General features: G+C 38.4%; 1 protein-coding gene and 1 pseudogene across 8 annotated transcripts in view; one reads left to right on the top strand and one right to left on the bottom strand.

Annotated features, from left to right (window-relative positions):
• ARHGEF6 (Rac/Cdc42 guanine nucleotide exchange factor 6) overlaps positions 1-19,159 on the top strand; it is a 94,032-nt gene that overhangs the window by 46,307 nt on the left and 28,566 nt on the right. For all 8 annotated transcript variants that reach the window (XM_036919168.2, XM_036919165.2, XM_036919166.2 and 5 more), the window contains 3 exons: positions 6,858-6,952; positions 9,589-9,684; positions 11,119-11,241. In XM_036919168.2, the coding sequence (XP_036775063.1) occupies positions 6,858-6,952; positions 9,589-9,684; positions 11,119-11,241 (314 nt within the window). The remainder of the gene's footprint in view (positions 1-6,857; positions 6,953-9,588; positions 9,685-11,118; positions 11,242-19,159) is intronic.
• LOC118929236 (40S ribosomal protein S25-like) lies at positions 16,884-17,370 on the bottom strand (annotated as a pseudogene).

The following is a 19,159-nucleotide window of genomic DNA, read 5'->3' as shown; positions in this document are numbered from 1 at the left end:
CTGGACACGGTCTATTTTAGTAAGTTTGGATGGACTGCATCTTGATCCAGTTGTACTGCTCTGAGGTTGGTTAGTTTGCCAAACACCTTGCCTTCTGACTCACCACTGAAGCTTTCTGTTTCGGAGCACATAGCCTCCTCTGTCTGCTTCCCTTTTTATCCTTTTATAGTAGATGCCCTGTGGCCTGAAAAATAAAGAGCCAGTCTCAGAAGTTCATCAGTTGTTCTTTTGAGATTGAGGAAAGCAATAAAAGCACAAGTGAATCTGGGAAAGAATCCCAAGCGTCCACCTCCATGAGCATTTCTACCAGTCACACCACAGCAAGGCAGTGCTATTTCACACCTTACCCATCACAGGTTTTTCTGCATTATTTAATGAAGGACTCACTGATCACCTTTGTCAGTTTGGTTTTGTAAAGTCAGCATTCAGCCACCCTCAAACTTGCAACAGCATGAGCTTAATGTACATTTTCCATTTAGCTGTCCCATGCTAATGGTTCCAAGAGAGACAGGACTCCTAGGAAGTGTGCTGCCTCACCTAGCCGACAGACCCATCGGAGCAGGACAGTTGGCACCTAGCTTGCAAAGTCTTGGTGATTTCTTTTAAAGGAGCCCTAGGTGACAGCGTTTTAAAGGAAGTTGAAACAATAAAACTGTTTCAGTGGGGAGAGGGAGGTTGAATTAATAGCAACCATGGAATTCAACCAATGTTGTTGAACTGCATTAAAAGTCACATTTTACTATGGAAATAGTACCTGTGAGTTTTCCAATCTGAAAATTCCCTTCAGGCAATGACTGGTTTGTGTTTTCCTTTTGCTTTTTCCCAACCGGCATTATAATTTGGGTAGTGTGACAGTTACAGACAACAGCACTTGAAAGGACAGTGAGGATGTGAGATGTGAGAGGTGCTCATTAGCACACGTGGGCTTTTCAGGAAAATGTGAGCAACAGGAGATGATAAGACGACCTCATGCCCTCCTGAATATTAGTGGGAAGGCATACACCATCCTTTTTCTCCCCCAGTACAGATACCATAGACAAATAAATATTGTTAATAACACAATCTGCAAATGAGTTTTACCCCTTGCTTAATAAAATATGGTACCGCTGAATTCTAGTGTAGTTCTCATTTCTAACAATAAAACAATGAATACTAAATGTGGAGCATGAGTACAAGTGCTTGCTTGAGGGACTGTGGTAAACAAGTGCCCAGCCAGGCAGAGAGCTGTCCTGATGGACAGATCGGAGTCTGGAGGGACGCTGTCCTGGATAAGAACCTGCAGTCAGAGGAAAAGCAGAAAAGTTTCTATTAGCAGATGACAAATTTGTGCTTTGACCTTTTAAAATAACAGCTTTGTTGACATATAACTCACATACCACAGAATCTACCATCTTAAAATGTATAATCCACTGATTTTTAGTAGATTAACAGAGTTGTGTGGTGATGACCACCATCTTATTTTATAACATTTTCATCAGCCAGTAAGAAACTCCGTACCCATTAGCAGTCACTCCCTTCAGCCCTTGACAACCAATCTACTTTCTGTCTCTACCGATTTTGCCCATTCTGGACATTTCATGTAAATTGAATCATGCAATATTTGTTCTTTTGTGTCTTCTTTCACTTTGCATGGTATTGTCAAGGTTCATCCACATTGTAGAATATATCAGTACTTCTTACCTTTTGATGGCTGAATAATCTTCCAGTGTATGGAGAGATTACATTTTGTTCATCCCATTCATCAGTTGATAGACCTTCGGATGTTTCCACTCTTTGGTCATTATTAATAATGCTTCTGTGACAATTCATGTGCAAATTTTTGTGTGGATATATGTTTCCATTTCTTTAGGAGTGGAATTGCTGGGTTATATAACTCTGTGTTTAACTTTTTGAGGAGCTGCCAAACTGTTTTTCACAATAGCTGTACCTTTTGGCATGCCAACCAGCAATGTATGAGGGTTCCAGTTTCTCCACATGTTCACCAGCACTATATTATCTGTCTTTTTTATTGTAGCCATCCTAATGGTCATGAAGTAATATCTCATTGTGGTTTTGATTAGCATTTCCCTGATGGTTAATGATGCTGAGTTATCTTTTCACGTGCTTCTTGGCCATTTGTGTATCTTCTTTGGAGAAATGGCTGTTCAAATCCCTTGCCAACTTTTAATTGCTTATTTTTACTGTTGAGCTGTAGTACTTTATAAACTCTAGATATTAGACTCTTATCAGGTATATGGTTTGTAAATATTTCTCCCATTCTATGGGTTGTCTTTTCACTCCTTGATAGTGCCCTTTGACACAGAAAGTACCCTTTGACACACAAAAGTTTTTAATTTTCATGAATTTCAGTTTATCTATTTTTATTTCCTTCTGTTTTCTTCTAACAGCTTTGTAGTTTTAACTCTTGAATTCATTTTGAGTTAATTTTTGTATGTGGTGTGAAGTACAAGTGCAAATTCTGTTTTGCATGTAAATATCCAGTGGTCCCAGCACCAATTGTTGAAAAGACTGTTTTTTTTTCCCTATTGAAAGGCCTTGGCAACCTTGTCAAAACTCAATTGACCATGAGTTCATTTCTGAACTCTCAATTCTATTCCACTGATCTATATGTATCTATTCTATATTAGTACCATACTGTCTGTTACTATAGCTTTGTGTTAAGTTTTGAAATTGGAAAGCGTACTCTCTTTGTTTTTTTTTTTTCCAAGATTTTAAGAGTTTGTGAAAGGTTGGTGCAAATTCTTTAAACTTTTGGTAGAATCAACCAGTAAAGTCATCTCATCCTGGGCTTTAACTTATGGGAAGTTGTTTTGAATACTAATTCAATCTCTTTGCTTGTTACAGGTCTATTTAGATTTTCTGTTTATTTCTGAGTCAGTTTTAGTAATTTGTGTCTTTCTAAAATGTTTAAACTTTCTTTTTTCTAGTGGTTGCCCTGGAGACATCAATATACATTTAGAACTAGTCCAAGTTCACTTTTAAGTAACACTATACTGTTTCACATGTAGAAAAGGTACCTTATCATACCAGAATATTCCTAAGTCCTCTTGCCCATCCCTTGTATCATCGCTGTCATTCATTTCGCTTATACATGAGCATCGTAAGCATTATATGTATGCTTATATACATAAGCATATATAATCTAATAGTGTTTCTATTACTATTTGAACCAACTGTTATCTATTAGATCAAGTAAGAATAAAAAACATAAACGTTTTTATTTTTTTCTTCACTTATTTCTTCTCTCATGCTTTCTTTCTTTTATGTAGACGTGAATTTCTGACCTATAACTTTTTCCTTCTCTTGGAAGACCTTTTAAAAAAACACTTCTTGTAAGGCAGGTGTACTGGCAAAAAATTCCCTCACTTTTTGTATGTCTGAGAAAGTCTTTATTTCTCCTTGACTTTTAAAGGAGAATTTCACAGGGTATAGAATTCTAGGTAGGTGGGGTTTTTTTCCCTCAACATTTTAAATATTTTACTCCAGTCTCCTCTTGCTTGCATGGTTTCTGAGAAGTCAGATATAGTTCTTATCTTAGTTTCTCTATAAAAAAGCTCTTCCCCAACCCCCAGCTTCTTTCAAGATCTTTTCTTTATCATTGCTTTTTCTGGAGTTTGAATATGATATACCCAGGTGTTTTTTGCTTTTGTTTTGTTATTTATCCTGCTTGGCATTCTCTAAGTTTCCCAGATCTGTGGTTTGGTGTCTGATTTAATTTGAGGAAATTTTTAGTCATTATTGTTTCAAGTATTTCTTCTGTCACTTTCTCTCTTCTGCTCTGGTGTTCTCATCACACACATTACACATTTAGTAGCTAGCTGTCCCACAGCTCTGTGACATTCTGTTTCATTTTTCCAGTCTTTTTTCTGTTTGCTTCTCAGTTTTGGAAGTTTCTATTGATATATCCTCAAGCTCAGATTCTTTCCTGAGTGGTGCCGTTTACTGTAATGAGCCCATGAAAGGCATTCTCCATTTCTATTAGAGTGTTTTTGATTTCTAGCATTTCATCTGAATTCTTTCTTAGTATCTCTCTGCTTACAATACCCATCTGTTCTTGCATCTTGTCTTCTTTTTCCATTAGACCCCTTGGCATATTAATCATAGTTCTGTTAAGATCCTGGTCGGATAATTCCAACATTCGTGCCATATCTGAGTCTCATTCCAGTGTCGGCTCTGTCTCTTCAAACTGTGTTTTGTGTTTTAGTATGCTTTCTAATTTCTTGTTGGGAGCCAGACATAATGTACTAGGAAATAGGAACTGTGGTAAATAGGTATTTAATAATGTGGTGAGGTGTAGGGACAGGGGAAGTGTTCTAGAGTCCTATGATTAGGGCTCAGTCTTTGGGTGACTTTATGTCCTTAGATTGTGAACTTCACCAGTGCTTCTCAGTTTTTTCCTTCCTTAAGTGGGATAAAAAGGCTGGAGGGGGCTGGAGAGGTCTTTCCCTTCCCCCAGGTGTGTTAGGCTCTGATAAAACCCCAATACGTTAGCCTCTGGTAAAAATCGTTTCTCTCTTGAGTGCAGACTTTGTTACAAAGAACAGAATTCTCTGGTGTATCTCAAAATGGCTGTTTTTCTCTTCACCCTTCTGAAGCACCAAGGGGACTTTCCTCCTATCTTTATTGTGAGAACCTGGGAATGCTACTGGAGGTAAAACTCACAGAAGTGTAGATATGGTCCCCTATGACAAGGTCTCTGGAGTTTTTAACTCTCAGGCTTGTCTGCACTGAGCCCCTAGCTATTCATCAATTACAGCTCAGGTTTCCTGCCCTTATACTGATTCCTGTGGAGGTTTCTTCTCATGGTTTCTGCTCCAGCAAGTTTTGGCTCTCTGTATCTGCCTGTCTCCCCAATTTTGGGGGTAGCATTTTTCCCTGTAACCTCAATTCCCTGACAGATGTAAGAAAAGTTAATGTTAATTTTTTTTCAGTTTGTTTGGTTATTGTTAGGATGGAATAATGACTTTGAAGCTCCTTAAGTGGTGTACCAGAAACCAGAAATCCTCTTTCTTCTTTTTTGATTTAGACATTTACAGCTGTATATTTTAACTATTTTTAAATTATATTTTATTATATTTTAACTCTTTATATTAAAACACTGTTTTAACTACTTTCCATAAGTTTTTTTCATCTTGTTTTCTTTTTTATTCATCTCAAGGTAGTTTCCAATTTCCTCGGTTCTGTAAGGCGTAACATTCTAGTCCATCACTGGATTAATTTCAGAGCTCATTAGTACTTCCAAGTCCCCGGATTTACACTTACACCTTTAGCGGGTAGTTCCTGAGGAATAGAGGAACTGAAAGTGAACATGAGTGGCTGGGGAGGAAGGGCTACAACTTAAGTCCTAGCTTTTGAAGCCACCCTGTGGCCTGTGGCCTTTTAAACCAGTGGTTTTCAACTAGGGATGATATTGCCCTTCAGGGGACATTAGGTGATGTCTGGACACATTTCTGGTTGCCATAACTGGGATGCGGGGGTGGCATGCAACTGGCATCTAGTGGACAGAGGCCAGGGATGTTGGCCTACAGCACACAGGGTAGCTCTCCTGCACAACAGAATTGTCTGCTCTGAAATGTCAGAAGTGCCGCCATTGAGAAACCCTTTTTTAACCCTTTTAACTGGTGGGACTGTTTCCCACTCAGCCAGCACCTGCCTGTACAGTGTCTCACGACCTCTGCATAATGGTCTCTGAGGCAGGTGAAATGTCACAATCTTAGATGGGGCAAGTGAAGCCTTAAAACTGAAGCAACCTGTCGGCCAGTAGCAGAGTCCAGACACCACCCGCAGGACCAGCTGGTTCCCAGAGAGCCCACAGCTATCTGGGCCTCTACTGACCTCTGAAAAGCACATCATCGTGCATTGTCTTGTGAGTATATGTCTGGCATGTCGGTGGGCCAAGGGGCTTCTCCTAGCTAAGAATGCTCCGCTTGTCATGTGACCTTGTTTAATGACACCCTCTGTGAGTAGAGCGGAAACTTCCTGCAGGCAGCATGGCATTGGCCCAGAGCAGGCACTCGGGAAAGTTTTGTTGAGTGAATTAGGAGATGAAATTAGAGAAAATATACCCAAATTGAGCTTGGTTATCACTAGGAGCTTGAAGTGAAGGTTGTAGCTGCCTTCGGAAGAGGCTGGGAAGTGGGGCGTGACTTTAGGACTGGTGAGGGAAGGGAAATTGTGGCCCTGTACATTGGTTGTTTTGTCTATAGGATTTTAATGTGCTTATCATTAATAATACTGGTAAGTATTATTTCCCTTGTAAATTCCTCACATTGCAACTTCTTTTTCTCTTTGGCTTGTTCACACTAGTAGTACCTTTTACCTTCATTAAAAGACCAATTATAACTCTGCTTAAAAATTCACTGTCCTCAGATTTTATCCTCTAAAGGTCTTATCAGAAACATAAAGAAAACTCTTTTGTGATATTTGATATCAGTTATCATTAAATTATCCTGACTTTGAATCTCTATGTCTTAAGGTAGCTGGTCTCAATTTTCTCCTCCGTAAAATGAGAATAATGATCCTTTGTTAGTTAACTGAGACCTTTCCTGAGGATAAAATGATTGAAAGTGCATGAAAGCATTCTGAACAGTACTGTGGAAATGGCAAGATCCCTCAGTTATGGGTAATTCTGAAAAATTGTGTCCGTATGTGCAATGCACTATAACTAGTTGTCATATAATTATTAAAGGAGTTTGGTAGAATGAAACCAAGTACATTCAGATTTTGTGTTCCTTACTTACAGTGCTAGTTCGACTACATAGGACTTTCCATTTTTAATGTAGTTAAAAGATCTAAAGCTATATTTTACCTTGGACTGTCCTGAAAATTAAAATATCCTGACCTTTGTTCCTCTGTAGGTGTTACAGAACATCTTGGACACCGAAAAAGATTATGCTAAAGAACTCCAGTCCCTTCTTGTTACTTACCTAAGACCCCTGCAGTCCAACAACAAGTAAGATTTATATTTTAAACCCCTTGCTAAATAAAGCAAGATAATGTCAGCATATGGAGTCATTACTCTTATGTCACTGAATAATTGATTTTGCTCTTTAGAAGAATTTCCACAGATCACAGGTTGCCAAGAACATGGTCAGGACAACAGAAATTATGCAAGATGTTGCTTTTGGAGAGCTTGGCTCTCTTTCTCTTCTGGCTGTGGAAGGAATGAGCAAATTCCCACTTCTGTCTGTCACAATTTTTATCTTGTACGTTTTACAAGTCATATATCTGTGTTTTACCTTGCAGAAAAAGGAATCACTAGTGTTTTTATGCAGAAAGCACATAAACTGGAAATTTTTGTGCTCACTCTGGCCTTTGCTCGCCAGGGCAGAAACTCCTTCCCATGCTCTGAGAGGGGAAAGAGTGTGGCATTTTGTGAATGTTCTCAAGAGCAATTGAAGCCCGTATTTCATCCAGGCAAAAGGGAATAATAAAGAGATGTTAAAATGGTTTTTAAAGTAAAATGTTCAAACCGTGTCCTGGTCTTAGAATTCTGGAGTGATTGTCTGAGGCCTGAATCAAAAACTTAAGTTTTCACAAAAGAAAAATATTAACCATTCATTTTTTTGTGTGCTTGTAACATGAAATATACAACAAGTAGTGGCTAAATGCATTCATTTCTATGTTTATTTTAGTTGATTAAACTTTACTAGAGATTATGATCTATAAGTCAAATAGAAAATGTACCAGTCAGCCCCTATAATGGACAATAAAAGCTTCCCCTTTTACCTCAGTAAGAGTTTGATTTGCTGGACGGTTGCCTAAACTATGGACTTCAGGCTTAAATAAGCTTACTATGTTTCACTATTTTTCTCCCTTTTTCTAAATCATGCTTACTTAGGTATAAATCTTGCTAAATTTCCCACTTGGATATTTTCCTGGCACTGTGGGAATCCTACTTAAGTATAAAAGGATTTTGTATTCCTGTGTTTTGTAAGAGTTTGAACATGATCAACCACAAAGTGTTCTTTGTTATTATTATATAAAAGATGGAGTGTTCTGTGAATCCTAGTTCTTACAGCTGAATGGAACATCAATGACTCATTGGGTCTAGTGCCTTGGAAGAAATGACTATCCCCATTGAATAAGTAAGAAAAGCCCAGAGAGGCTCACTGCCATGCCCATCACACAGCCAGGAAGTGGCCAGACCGGACCCACTGTGCCTCCTGCCACGGAGTGAAATGTGCCCTCTGTTTCCTGGAGGTGACAGGCGGAGGAGGAGAGGGAGACTGAAGTGGTAACCCTGGGAGGGCAGATGGTAAGATTTCAAGTGAAGGAGTGACTGCTGCGCAGTCAAGAGCCGTGAGAGGCAAGGCAAGGAAAAGCGCGGGGGCAGAGGAGGTGAGAGCCCTGGCTCAGAATGGCACCACCCTCCGGAGACTCTGACTGCAGTCAGAGGACGCTTCCCTGCGCTCTGTTAGGCTCCGGAGCGAGTGGAGCAAATTGTCTCAAGTGATTTGTTTATTGTCTGACTGAGAAGGGGCCAAATGAGTCCCCAGCCAGGTGGCAGTCAGGTTCTTGCTGCCACGAGCGAGCGACAGCTAGGCAAGCTGACTGGCTGAAAGTTTCACTTTTGAAACCCATAATAGGGGTTTTCCAGTTGGTGGTTCAAGAGGGCATTATAGCGAGGAACTGGGAGCTTTCTATTCTCTGGGGTTACTGGTAACATTTGTTTGGCTCTTCCTTTTCTTTGTCAGCAAAACATCACTCTTGGAAACACTCCCCTAATTGTTACTGTATTAAGGAGAAAGAGCATGTGGCAGATGCTGGTCTTTTAAGTAAATCTTCAGAAAAGTTTCCTTCCAAAAAGTGGTTAAGAGCATGGACTCTGGAGCTACAAGATTTTGATTCAACCTTTGCTGGCTTTGTGATGTTGGGTGATTTGCTTAACCTCTTTGTGCCTGGATTTCCTTACATCTAAAATGAAGACAGCAACAGTACCTACCTCATAAAGCTGTTGTCAGGTTAAAATGTGTTATTATTTGGAAAATGCTTGCCTAAGTGCTGCCTATAGTTGTCCACTTTGCCTTTATTTCACTCCATTCTACTCCCCATATCAACCAACCAGCGAGTACTATTTTCTTTCCCCTACTGCTTCTCATAAAGGTTTCCTTTGATTGATGAACATTTTAAATTAGGAGAAACTGGATTTTGCTATTTTCTCCATGCAGTCTGTGAGCATATATAATATCTTTCAGATACTTTCCCAGCTCTTCTAGAAGAGTACACCAAAGCTTTTACAATTATTCCCATCATGGATGATCTTACCTATTTAGATACTTAGATATGAAGAACGTGTTATTCATTTACTCATTGCATTGTAAAATACCTAAATGTCCCTTATAAGCATGAGTTTTCTTTAGGTTCATTATTCTTATTAAAGAAAAGGGAAGCCAAGGAAAGAATCTTTAGAAACTTGCTTAAGACCACAGAGTTGGTGTAAATTAAAAAGCAAAAGTTAAAGTATAAATTGCTTCCCTTGTCCCATGTGCCAGTTATTAGCCAACTGTCAGCTAACTGGACTAGAGAGAGATAACTAGAGTTATTCTCCAGGTCGATTCACTGAAGCCACATATATATTGTTTTCAGCCTGAGTACTGTGGAGTTTACATCTTTATTGGGAAACTTCGAGGAAGTATGTACGTTTCAACAGACGCTCTGCCAAGCCTTGGAAGAATGTTCAAAGTAAGTGTCGCATATTGCCATTAGGATAGCCAGCAGTGTTGTTTTGTGTGTTTTGTTCCCCCTTTTAACTGTTGTCTTGGGTAGGGGTACATTATTTTCATATATTTGTTACATCTTTTGTAAATTGTCCGAGTATAGAAAACAATGCACTAGGTAGTGGTATTCATAGGATCAAACCACTAGTTTTCTATCAGTGCTCCACATGTAGTCAGTTACTTCTGACTTTATTTAAAAATCCTATCGGTTCACAGCTTCTGGTCAATATGAGACAAGGAAGGTCTCCACTGACAATGGATGATGCCTTTGACATTGATTAGATATTTTCTTTTGTACACTGCAAGATTTACTTGGACGAGTTATTCAGATTATTCATTCAGTTTCACAAGCTTGTTCTTCTCCTTTAATCGCTCCTGGTATCATGGCAATTATATTAACGATTGAAACACGTAAAGAACTGAGAAAGGACAAGTATATCTTTACGTGAACCACAACACATACTTGATGTCTAGCTAGATTGTTGAGATGTTCAACTTCATACTGCAGGAGGAACTGTAATGATTATCAACCACTCAATTTCTGTAGCAAGATTAATTTTCCATGCAGTGTATCTTGGAGAAGTTGGTGATGTTCTCCATCAGTAGGGAAGTTGGGGCGATTGCCTGTTTCCCGAGCTTTATGGGACATGGGTGGTTGTCCAGGGAGGAGGATGGTGAGAGGCCACAATAAAGAGACCTGAGGAGCCACTCCAAACGCTGATAGGGATCCAGCTTATTGATATGGAAAGATGGTCACTGAGAAGAACAGATTACAAATTAGATTTGTAATCTTTGTTTTCCATTTTATAGAGAGATATGTAGAAGAAAGTCCAAGGAATATGCCAAAATTGTTACAACAGGTATCTCTGAATGGTGGAATCCTGAGTAATTCTTTTTTCTTTCATATGCTTTTCTGAGTTTTCTACAAATGAAAACAGGTGACTTATAATTTAAAAAATTAATTTTACAAGTCTTGAGGCCACCCTGCTTAGCAGCCACCAGGCTGCTAAGACTACATAATAGTCGTCTGTGCTGTGTCATTTTTGGATTTGATTAGTTTCATCTGTACTTGAACTTCATATAAATTAGCCAAGAGTATTTTTAGTGTGTCCAGGTAAAAATTTGAATATTATAATTTGAATAAGCATCTTAAAAGAAAACCTACCTACTCGTTCCCAATAAGTACCTTACCCTGTGCACTGGTACTATGTTTGGTACTTACAGTTTAAAGCAGTGGTCAAGTACTTGCATTTCATGGGTAAAATGATTATAACATAGTTTTTCGTACAACTTTGTAAAAGAACTTAGAAGGTTTGCATGTTGCCAGATTTAACTGGAATCATCTCCTTCTTTCTTGTTTCCTATTTTACATTCTGTGTTTTACTTGTTTTACTTACAGGTTTCCAGAAAACCAACACAAAGTAGGAGGTTGTCTACTGAATCTCATGCCTCATTTTAAATCCATGTATCTGGCTTACTGTGCAAATCACCCTTCAGCTGTAAATGTGCTCACCCAGCGCAGGTAAATCATTAACATTCCCCCAAACAGGCTGTTTTCCAGTGAGCTCTTTTCCTAGGGCTGCTGATTTGGAAATCCAAAGTCTCCAGTTGAACTTGGGATTAACCCGCTTCATCATGCTAGGAATCGATTCACTGTTATATGGATTCATTGTCTGTTAAGGCCATGAGTAATTTACTGAGCACCTACAATGTGCAAGGTCCTATATGGGCTCATGGGGGTACAGTAGTGAACCAGGAAGAGAAGGCTCTCCCCTCATGGAGCATAGAGTCTTGAGGGATACACAGACAGGCAATTAAATGGTTTAAACATGTTGTATTACAAAAGGGTAATTGAAAGGATGCTGTGAGACTTAGCTTTGCAGTTTCACCTTAGTGTGGGTGGGGGAAGGATCCGGGAAGACCTTCCTGAAGTAAAATTCTGTTAAGATCCAGTGATTTGGCCTTCCCCGGCCACAGTGAACATTTTATCTGAGTTGCTGTCAGAAAGCTAACCCGCATAGTGCATAGGTTCATCTCCTTTCCACTGTGCATTTGTCTGGTAGAGGAAGTCTCAAAGAGTCCACTGGCTAAAAGGCAGGTGTTAACATGGAGAGGGAGAAGGAAACCAACGTTGTGAGCTTAAGCAAAGGGCTCTGATAACAATTATACATAAACATAAATTATTTCAGGTTCATGGAGAACAACACAGTAGTGCCTCCTTTAAGAGTCCTGGCAAGGGACCCGGAGAACTACTTCTCTCTCTAGTCTTCCTTACCCTCTGATTACCCAGCCCTGACGCATTTCCTGACACATCCATCTCGGCCAGGACACAGTATAATCAACTTAAAGGTGCATTTTATTTTTATTAAAAATTTTTTTTATTAAGGTATTATTGATATACACTCTTATGAAGGTTTCACATGAAAAAACAATGTGGGTTACTACATTTACCCATATTATCAAGTCCCCACCCATGCCCCAATGCAGTCACTGTCCATCAGTGTAGTAAGATGCCACAGATCCACTGTGTGCCTTCTCTGTGCTACACTGTTTTCCCCGTGACCCCCTACACCATGTGTACTAAACATAATATTAAAGGCGCATTTTAAACTTTGAAATCATGTGTAGAGGATTCTGGAGGCTGCTTGAGATTGTAAAGAATATTCTTCTCTCAATCCAGCCCAGACTTGAACTCCCAGAGCTAGGCGAGGGCACTAGTTTACACCAATCCTCAGAAGTGGTGGAAATTTTGGTTTTCTCGTACTTTATTAGGACCTTTCTTGACTTTATAGAGCTGTTATGTAAGGATACTTTAAAGGTAGAATTCTGTAGGTCCTACTTCAAGGTCCCTTGTTCTGATCAGAACTGTGAGCTTTTGTGGAACAGTAAACATGGAAGTTGGAGTTTAAAGAAGGAGAAGCCAGAACTCTGGGTTATTTAGGCAAGTGGCTCAACTGCTTGGAGCTAATATTAGCTAATAATAACACTGACAATGTGCCAGGCACATGATATAAAAGCCTATGATGAAGTTACTATTATTACCATCTCTGCTTTACAGATAAGACATTAGAAGGTCAAGTAATCTGCCCAAGAACTCGTAGCTGTCAAGTGGTTGAGCCAGAATTAGAATCCAGGTCTGTCAGACTTCTAAAACAATTTTTTTGTGAAGATTTATGTTTTACCTGCCAAGAAAATAATTTAAATGCAAATTTAAAGAATTACAATAAAATGAACACCCCTGTACACACCACGCAGCTTAAGAAATAAATATTACCATTTCCTCTGTAACAGCTTTATTAAATAAAAATTTGCATGCCAGACAATTCACCCATTTAAAGTGTACAGTTAAATTATTTGTAGTATATTCAATATATTCAGGGTTGTGCAAGCATCACTGTAGTCAATTGCAGAATGTTTTTATCCCTCCCCAAGCAAACCCCTGCTCATTAGCAGTCACTCTCCATTGCCAGCCCAAAGCAACCACTAAAATACTTTGTTACTGTGGATTTGCTTAGTCCGGACATTTCATTTAAGTGGAATCACACAGCACAGTGCCTTTTGTGTTTGGCTTCTTTTACTTAATGTAATGTTTTCAAGGATCATTCCTGTTGTAGCATTCATCACTACCTCATTTTTTAAATTGCCAAAATACATTCCATTATGTGGGTATCACATAATGTTCCTCCATTTCACCAGTTCATGGACATATGGATTGTGAATAGTGCTGCTATGAAAATATATGTGGACATATGTCCTCATTCCTTTTGGGTAGATACGTAGGAGTAGAATTGCTGGATCATAAGGTTAATTCTATGTTTTACTTTTATAGGAACTATCAGATTGTTTTCCAAAGTGGCTGCACCAATTTGTATTCTCACCAAGAGTATAAGAAGGTTCCCTTTTCTCCACATCCTCACCGACATTTGTTTTTATCAGTCTTTTAGATTACAGCCATCCTACTACTACTTGATTTGCATTTCCCTAATGAATAATGATGTTGGGCATCTTCCATGTGCTTATTTTTTTTATATCTTCATTGAGGGAAATGTCTATTCGGAGCCTTTGCCTATTTTTAAATTGGGTGGTTTGTCTTATTGAGAAATTATTCACAACCATAATCTCACCATTTTAAAGTGTACAACTGAGTGGTTAGTATACTCACGAGGTTGTGTAACCATTACCACTATTTACTTCCAGACTGTTTTCATCACCCCCAAAAAAGAGCTCATACCCAGTAGCAGTCACTGTCCATTTCTCCATTGGCTAATGATATGGAGTGTATTTTCACATGTTTGTTGGCTATTTTAATATCTTCTTTGGAAATATGTCTATTCAAATCCCTTGCCCTTTTTTTAGTTGGGTTATTCATCTTTTCATTGTTGAGTTACATGTAATGCTTCTTTATATACTCTTATCAGATATATGATTTGCAAAAATTTTCTCCTACTTTGTGGGTTGTCATTTCACTTTCTTGATAGTGTCCATTGAAGCACAAAAGTTTAATTTCGATGATGTCCAAATAACTATTTTTTCCTTTTGTTGTGTATGCATTTGGTGTTACATCTAAAAAACTGTTGCCTACTCCATGTAATGGAGCTTTATGCCTAAGAATTTTATAATGTTTGCTTTCACATTTAGCTCTTTAATCCATTTTTTGAGTAAATTTTTGCATATGGCGTGAGGCAGGGGTCCAGCTTCGTTCTTTTGCATATGGATATCCTATTGAACCAGCACCATTTGTTGATTCCTATTCTTATAAATTTGTTGCATTATGTTTTATGTCCCAGAATTTGATCTTTCTTGGTGAATGTACTATGTGCATTTGAGAAGAATTTGAATTTTGCTGTGGTTGAATGAAGTAAGCACTCTAAATGTCAATTAGATCTTCTAGACTGATGGGTGCTGTTCAGTTCAACTATATCCTTACTAATTTTCTACCTGCTGGATCTGTTGATTACTGATGAAGGGATGTTGAAGTCTCTAGCCATAATAGTGGATTTATCTATTTCTCCTTTCAGTTCTGTCAGTTTCTGCCTCATGTATTTTGATGTTTTCTTATTAGGTGTATTCATGTTAAGGATTGTTTTGTCTTGTTGGATAATTGGCCCTTTTTTATGTAATGCTCCCACTTTATCCCTGATAATTTCCCTTGTTCTGGTGTCAGCTTTTTCTGAAATCAATATAGCTAGCCCGGCTGTCTCTTGATTACTGTAATACGTCTTTTTCCATCCCTTTACTTTTGATCTGCATCTTGTAGACAATATACAGTTGAGTCTTGTTTATTTACCCACTCTGACAGCCTCTGTTTTTTAATTGACATATTTAGATCATTTACATTTAAGGTAATTATTGATATAGTTGCATTAATATTTACCACGTTGTAACCATTTTCTATAAATTCTTTGTTTCTTTACTACCCACCCTACTGCCTTCTTTGGTTTTAAACAGTTTATATTATTTTCTGTTCTCTTCTCTCCTAGCATATTATACTTCTGAAAAAATTTTAGTGGTTTCCCCTGAGTTTGTAATATCCATTTACCACTAATCTAATAGAACTTTCACTAACACTTTACCATTTCATAGGTAGTACAGGTATCTTATAACAGAGTATTCTCAATTCTTTCCCCCATCTCTTATAACATTGTTCTCATTCATTTCGTTTATCATAAGATAAAACCACCCAATATATTGCTATTATTATTTTGAACAGTTATATCTTAGATCCATTAAGAATAAGAAAAAAGAAAAGATTTTATTTTCCTTGCATTTATCATTCTCTGACACTCTTCCTTTTTTATGTATGTCCAAGTTTCCTTGTCTTTGAAAAACTTCTTTTAGCAATTTTTGCAAAGGTGGTATACCAGAGACCATTTCCCTCAGTTTTTGTTTGCCCAAGAAAGTTTTCTCCTCCACTTTTTTTCTCTTTTTTTCCTCTTATTTTTATTGTGGTAAAAAAACATACATCATGAGATCTACCCTCTTAACAAAAATTTTTAAGTGTACAGAACTGTACACAAGGGGAATTTTCTCTCATCTTCACCATGAGAAGTTGCTTGGGTGCGTGGATGCAAAACCCACAAAAGTGTTGGGGTCCTCAAGACGGTGTCCCTAGGAGTTTTTAACTGTCAAGCTAGTCCCCACTCAGGCTTTTACAATTCATCAAAATTACCATTTGAGTGTCCCTACCAGTTCCTGGCTTCAGTGGCTTCTCCTTCAGGGAAGCTGATCTCAGCTCTAATTCTCTCTATTTGCTTCTTTCCAGATTTGTGGTGGTGGTTTTCCCTGTGATCTCATTTCTCAGGGGATCTGAGAAAGTTTGTTCAGTATTTTTTCTTGCCGTGAGGACGGTGATTATGACTTCCAGGCTCTTTACGTGTGAGAGATGAAACCAGAAGTCCTTCAATGATTTTTTAAATTCCTTTTTTGGTGGTTGCTTTGAGGCTTTCCATATATATATTAACTTGGTAGAATCTACTTTATATTTACACTGACTTAATTCTAGTGAGGTATACAAACATGCTTAGTATAGCTGTTTCCCCTTCCCATTTTGTGCTACCATTGTTATGCATATTACACCTATAGGTTACAAACGCAATAATACACTGCTATAATTGTTAATATAATTTTTTGTGTATTAATGAAACTGAGGGGAGAAAGGAGAGCAAGGATATATTTATAGTATTTGTCATATGAACATTCTCATTTACCATTTGCTTATCTTCATTTCTTCCTGTGAATTTGAGTTACTATCTAGTGTCATATCCTTGTTCCAACAAAGCTTTCTTCCCACTCATCTCCACTGTGCTGTTGTAGAATATATTACATTTCTACATGTTATAGGCCCAACAATACAATGATGTAATATTGCTTTATATAATTGTTTTTTATATAAGTTAAGGAGAAATGTGCATTTATTTCTTAAACATTTTTATTTTAATTAAAGTGTCATCGATATACAATCTTATGAAGGCTTCACAAGAAATGTGTATTTATACTCTCTTAACTGCAAGATTATCTTTACTGGTACTCTTATGTTTTTATATGTGGATTTGAATTTACATCTGGATTTACTTGATTTTACACTGTAACTTTAACTTATAGTGAAGAATTTAGTATTTCTAGCAAAGAATTCTCTTGTTTATCTGGGAATGTTTTCATTCCACCTTCTTTTTGTATGATTTAATAAAGTTTCATTTTTCAAAATGTAGTTGGTGGGACCTCTTCATGCATCTTCACCAGCAGCTGGGTCATCTCCACCCTTGGTGTTTCTGGTATAAATTCCTTGAGCTCTGTGCTTTGAAACCAATTTAATAAGTCCTTTACTAAGGAGCTCCTGAAGGGCTGCCTGGCTAGGGAACCATGAACCTTCAGTCTCTCAGAGACAACAACTGGGGTTATAAACTTATAGTTGGGAACTTCCTTACAGAGCTTGTCCTGTGTCGCTTTGTCAGACAAGACTAAGTTATTGAGCTTGTCCCGAACTTTGCCTTTGGACCACTTCTTCTTTTTGGCCTCGCCCCCAGATTTGTTCACTGGATCTTTGTCTTTCTTGGCCAACTTTCTGGCATCTTTCTTCTTCTTCTTGTCCTTGGGGAGCATAATGAAGCTCAGAGAGCAGGGCTGCCATGCCAGCCTCACTAAGATGTCAGACAAAAAGCCATTCCACCTTCATTTTTGAAACATAGTTTGGATAGATAGAGAATTGGTTGGGAGTTTTGTTTCTTTCCGTATTTTGCGTATGTCATTTCACCACCTCCTGGCCTCCGTTAATTCTGATGAGACATCAGCTGTTCATCTTATTCAGGTTCCCTGGCCCATGATGAGTTTTTTCTCTTTCTCTTTTTAGGATTTTCTCTTTTTCTCTCACAATTTTACTATAATTTGTCTGTGTATGGATCTCTTTGCATTTATCCTGCCTGGAATTCACTGAGCTTCTTGGAGATGTAGATTAATATTTTCCTCAAGTTTGAGAAGTTTTCAGTCATTATTTCTTCAAATTTTGTTTCTGCTCCATCGTTTCTCTCCTTTCCTTTTGGTACTCTCACAATACATATGTTGTGCTTAAAGATGTCCCACATTTCTCTGAGACTGTGTTAATTTTTCTTTATTCTGTTTTCCCTGTTTTCTCAGATTGCTTTAGCTCTATCAAGTTATCTTGAAATTCACTGATTCTTTTTCTGCCAGTTCAGTTCTACTGTTGAGTACCTCCAATGAGTTTTAAAATTTCAGTTATTTTACTTTTTAATCCCAGAATTTCCATGTTTTTTAAAAAATAATTTGTCTTTTTATTGATATTCTCTATTTGTTGAGACATTATCGTCATAGCTTCCTTTAATTCTCGAAGCATGATTTCCTTTTGTTCATTTATAGTGTCTATTTTGAAGTCTTTGTTAAATCTGACATTTTGTCACTGTCACAATTTCTGTCACCTATGCAGAGTTGTCCGCCCCCCACTCTGCATATAGGTCATGCATTGCTGTTTGTGTAACACATATTTTTTGTTAAAAACTAGACACTTTATGCAATTTTAGGTTATCAACACTAGATACCGATTCGTTTCCCCCACTGTGGGGTTTGTTTTTGTTGTTGTTTGTTTATTTGTTTAGTACCTTGATTAGACTATTTTAGTGAAGTCTGTTTCCCCCACGGTGTGCAACTCTGAAGTCACTCCTCAGAGAATACAGCCTTGGTTATTCACGTTTTCACTCTGAAGTGACAGTGGTTTTAGTAGGGTTCTCTTTGTCTCTCTCCCTGATCTTTCTGTTAAGTGTCTGCCACTATTTGGTAACACATCCAGCTGTTAGGCTCCACTAATTTCCGGCTGATTGTTCTAATGTTTTTGACAATTTCCTGGGGCATAAGCTGATCTGCCATCTGGTCCAATTAAGTTCAGGCTGGAGTACATTTTTGAGCCCATTCTTTGAAGTTTTTTCTGACCCTTCCTAACACTTCTTAGCTGTCTCTTTCCCTGGTTCTCTCTATTACCTAGCTGGCCTGTGGTTTAGCTTGCTGCTTTCAATTAAGAAGTGCTACCAGCATCCTTTTATTTGCCTATTGCCAAAATATTCATTGTTTTTGCAAGAGCCTTTAGGCTTGAATTGCCCCACACTCTTTTTCAACTAAAACTAAGTCCCCTGTGGGGAGCTTTAGAGCTCTCTGTTCCTTTCCCCCTGGGCAAAATCTTTGAGCCACTGCTCTGGGCACGGGGGCGGGGCAGGGCTGGAGGCTCTGGTCTTTGCCTCTCCCAACATGGAACCTCTACCCTACAAGTGAACTGGGCTGAGAGTGATTGGGCCCCCGTGTTTTTAGCCTCCCACTCCTGGGATACAGACTTCTCCCTATGTGTGGGGGCCGAGTAGAGGAGAGTAAGTAACCTCTTAGCCACACTCACCAGGAATGTGGCTTCTTTCACTCAGAGTTGAAGCAGGTGAAGTGCGCTA

Source organism: Manis pentadactyla, chromosome X (genome assembly GCF_030020395.1).
Source record: "Manis pentadactyla isolate mManPen7 chromosome X, mManPen7.hap1, whole genome shotgun sequence".
NCBI lineage: Eukaryota > Metazoa > Chordata > Mammalia > Pholidota > Manidae > Manis > Manis pentadactyla.
This window is presented reverse-complemented; position numbering and strand designations above follow the sequence as displayed.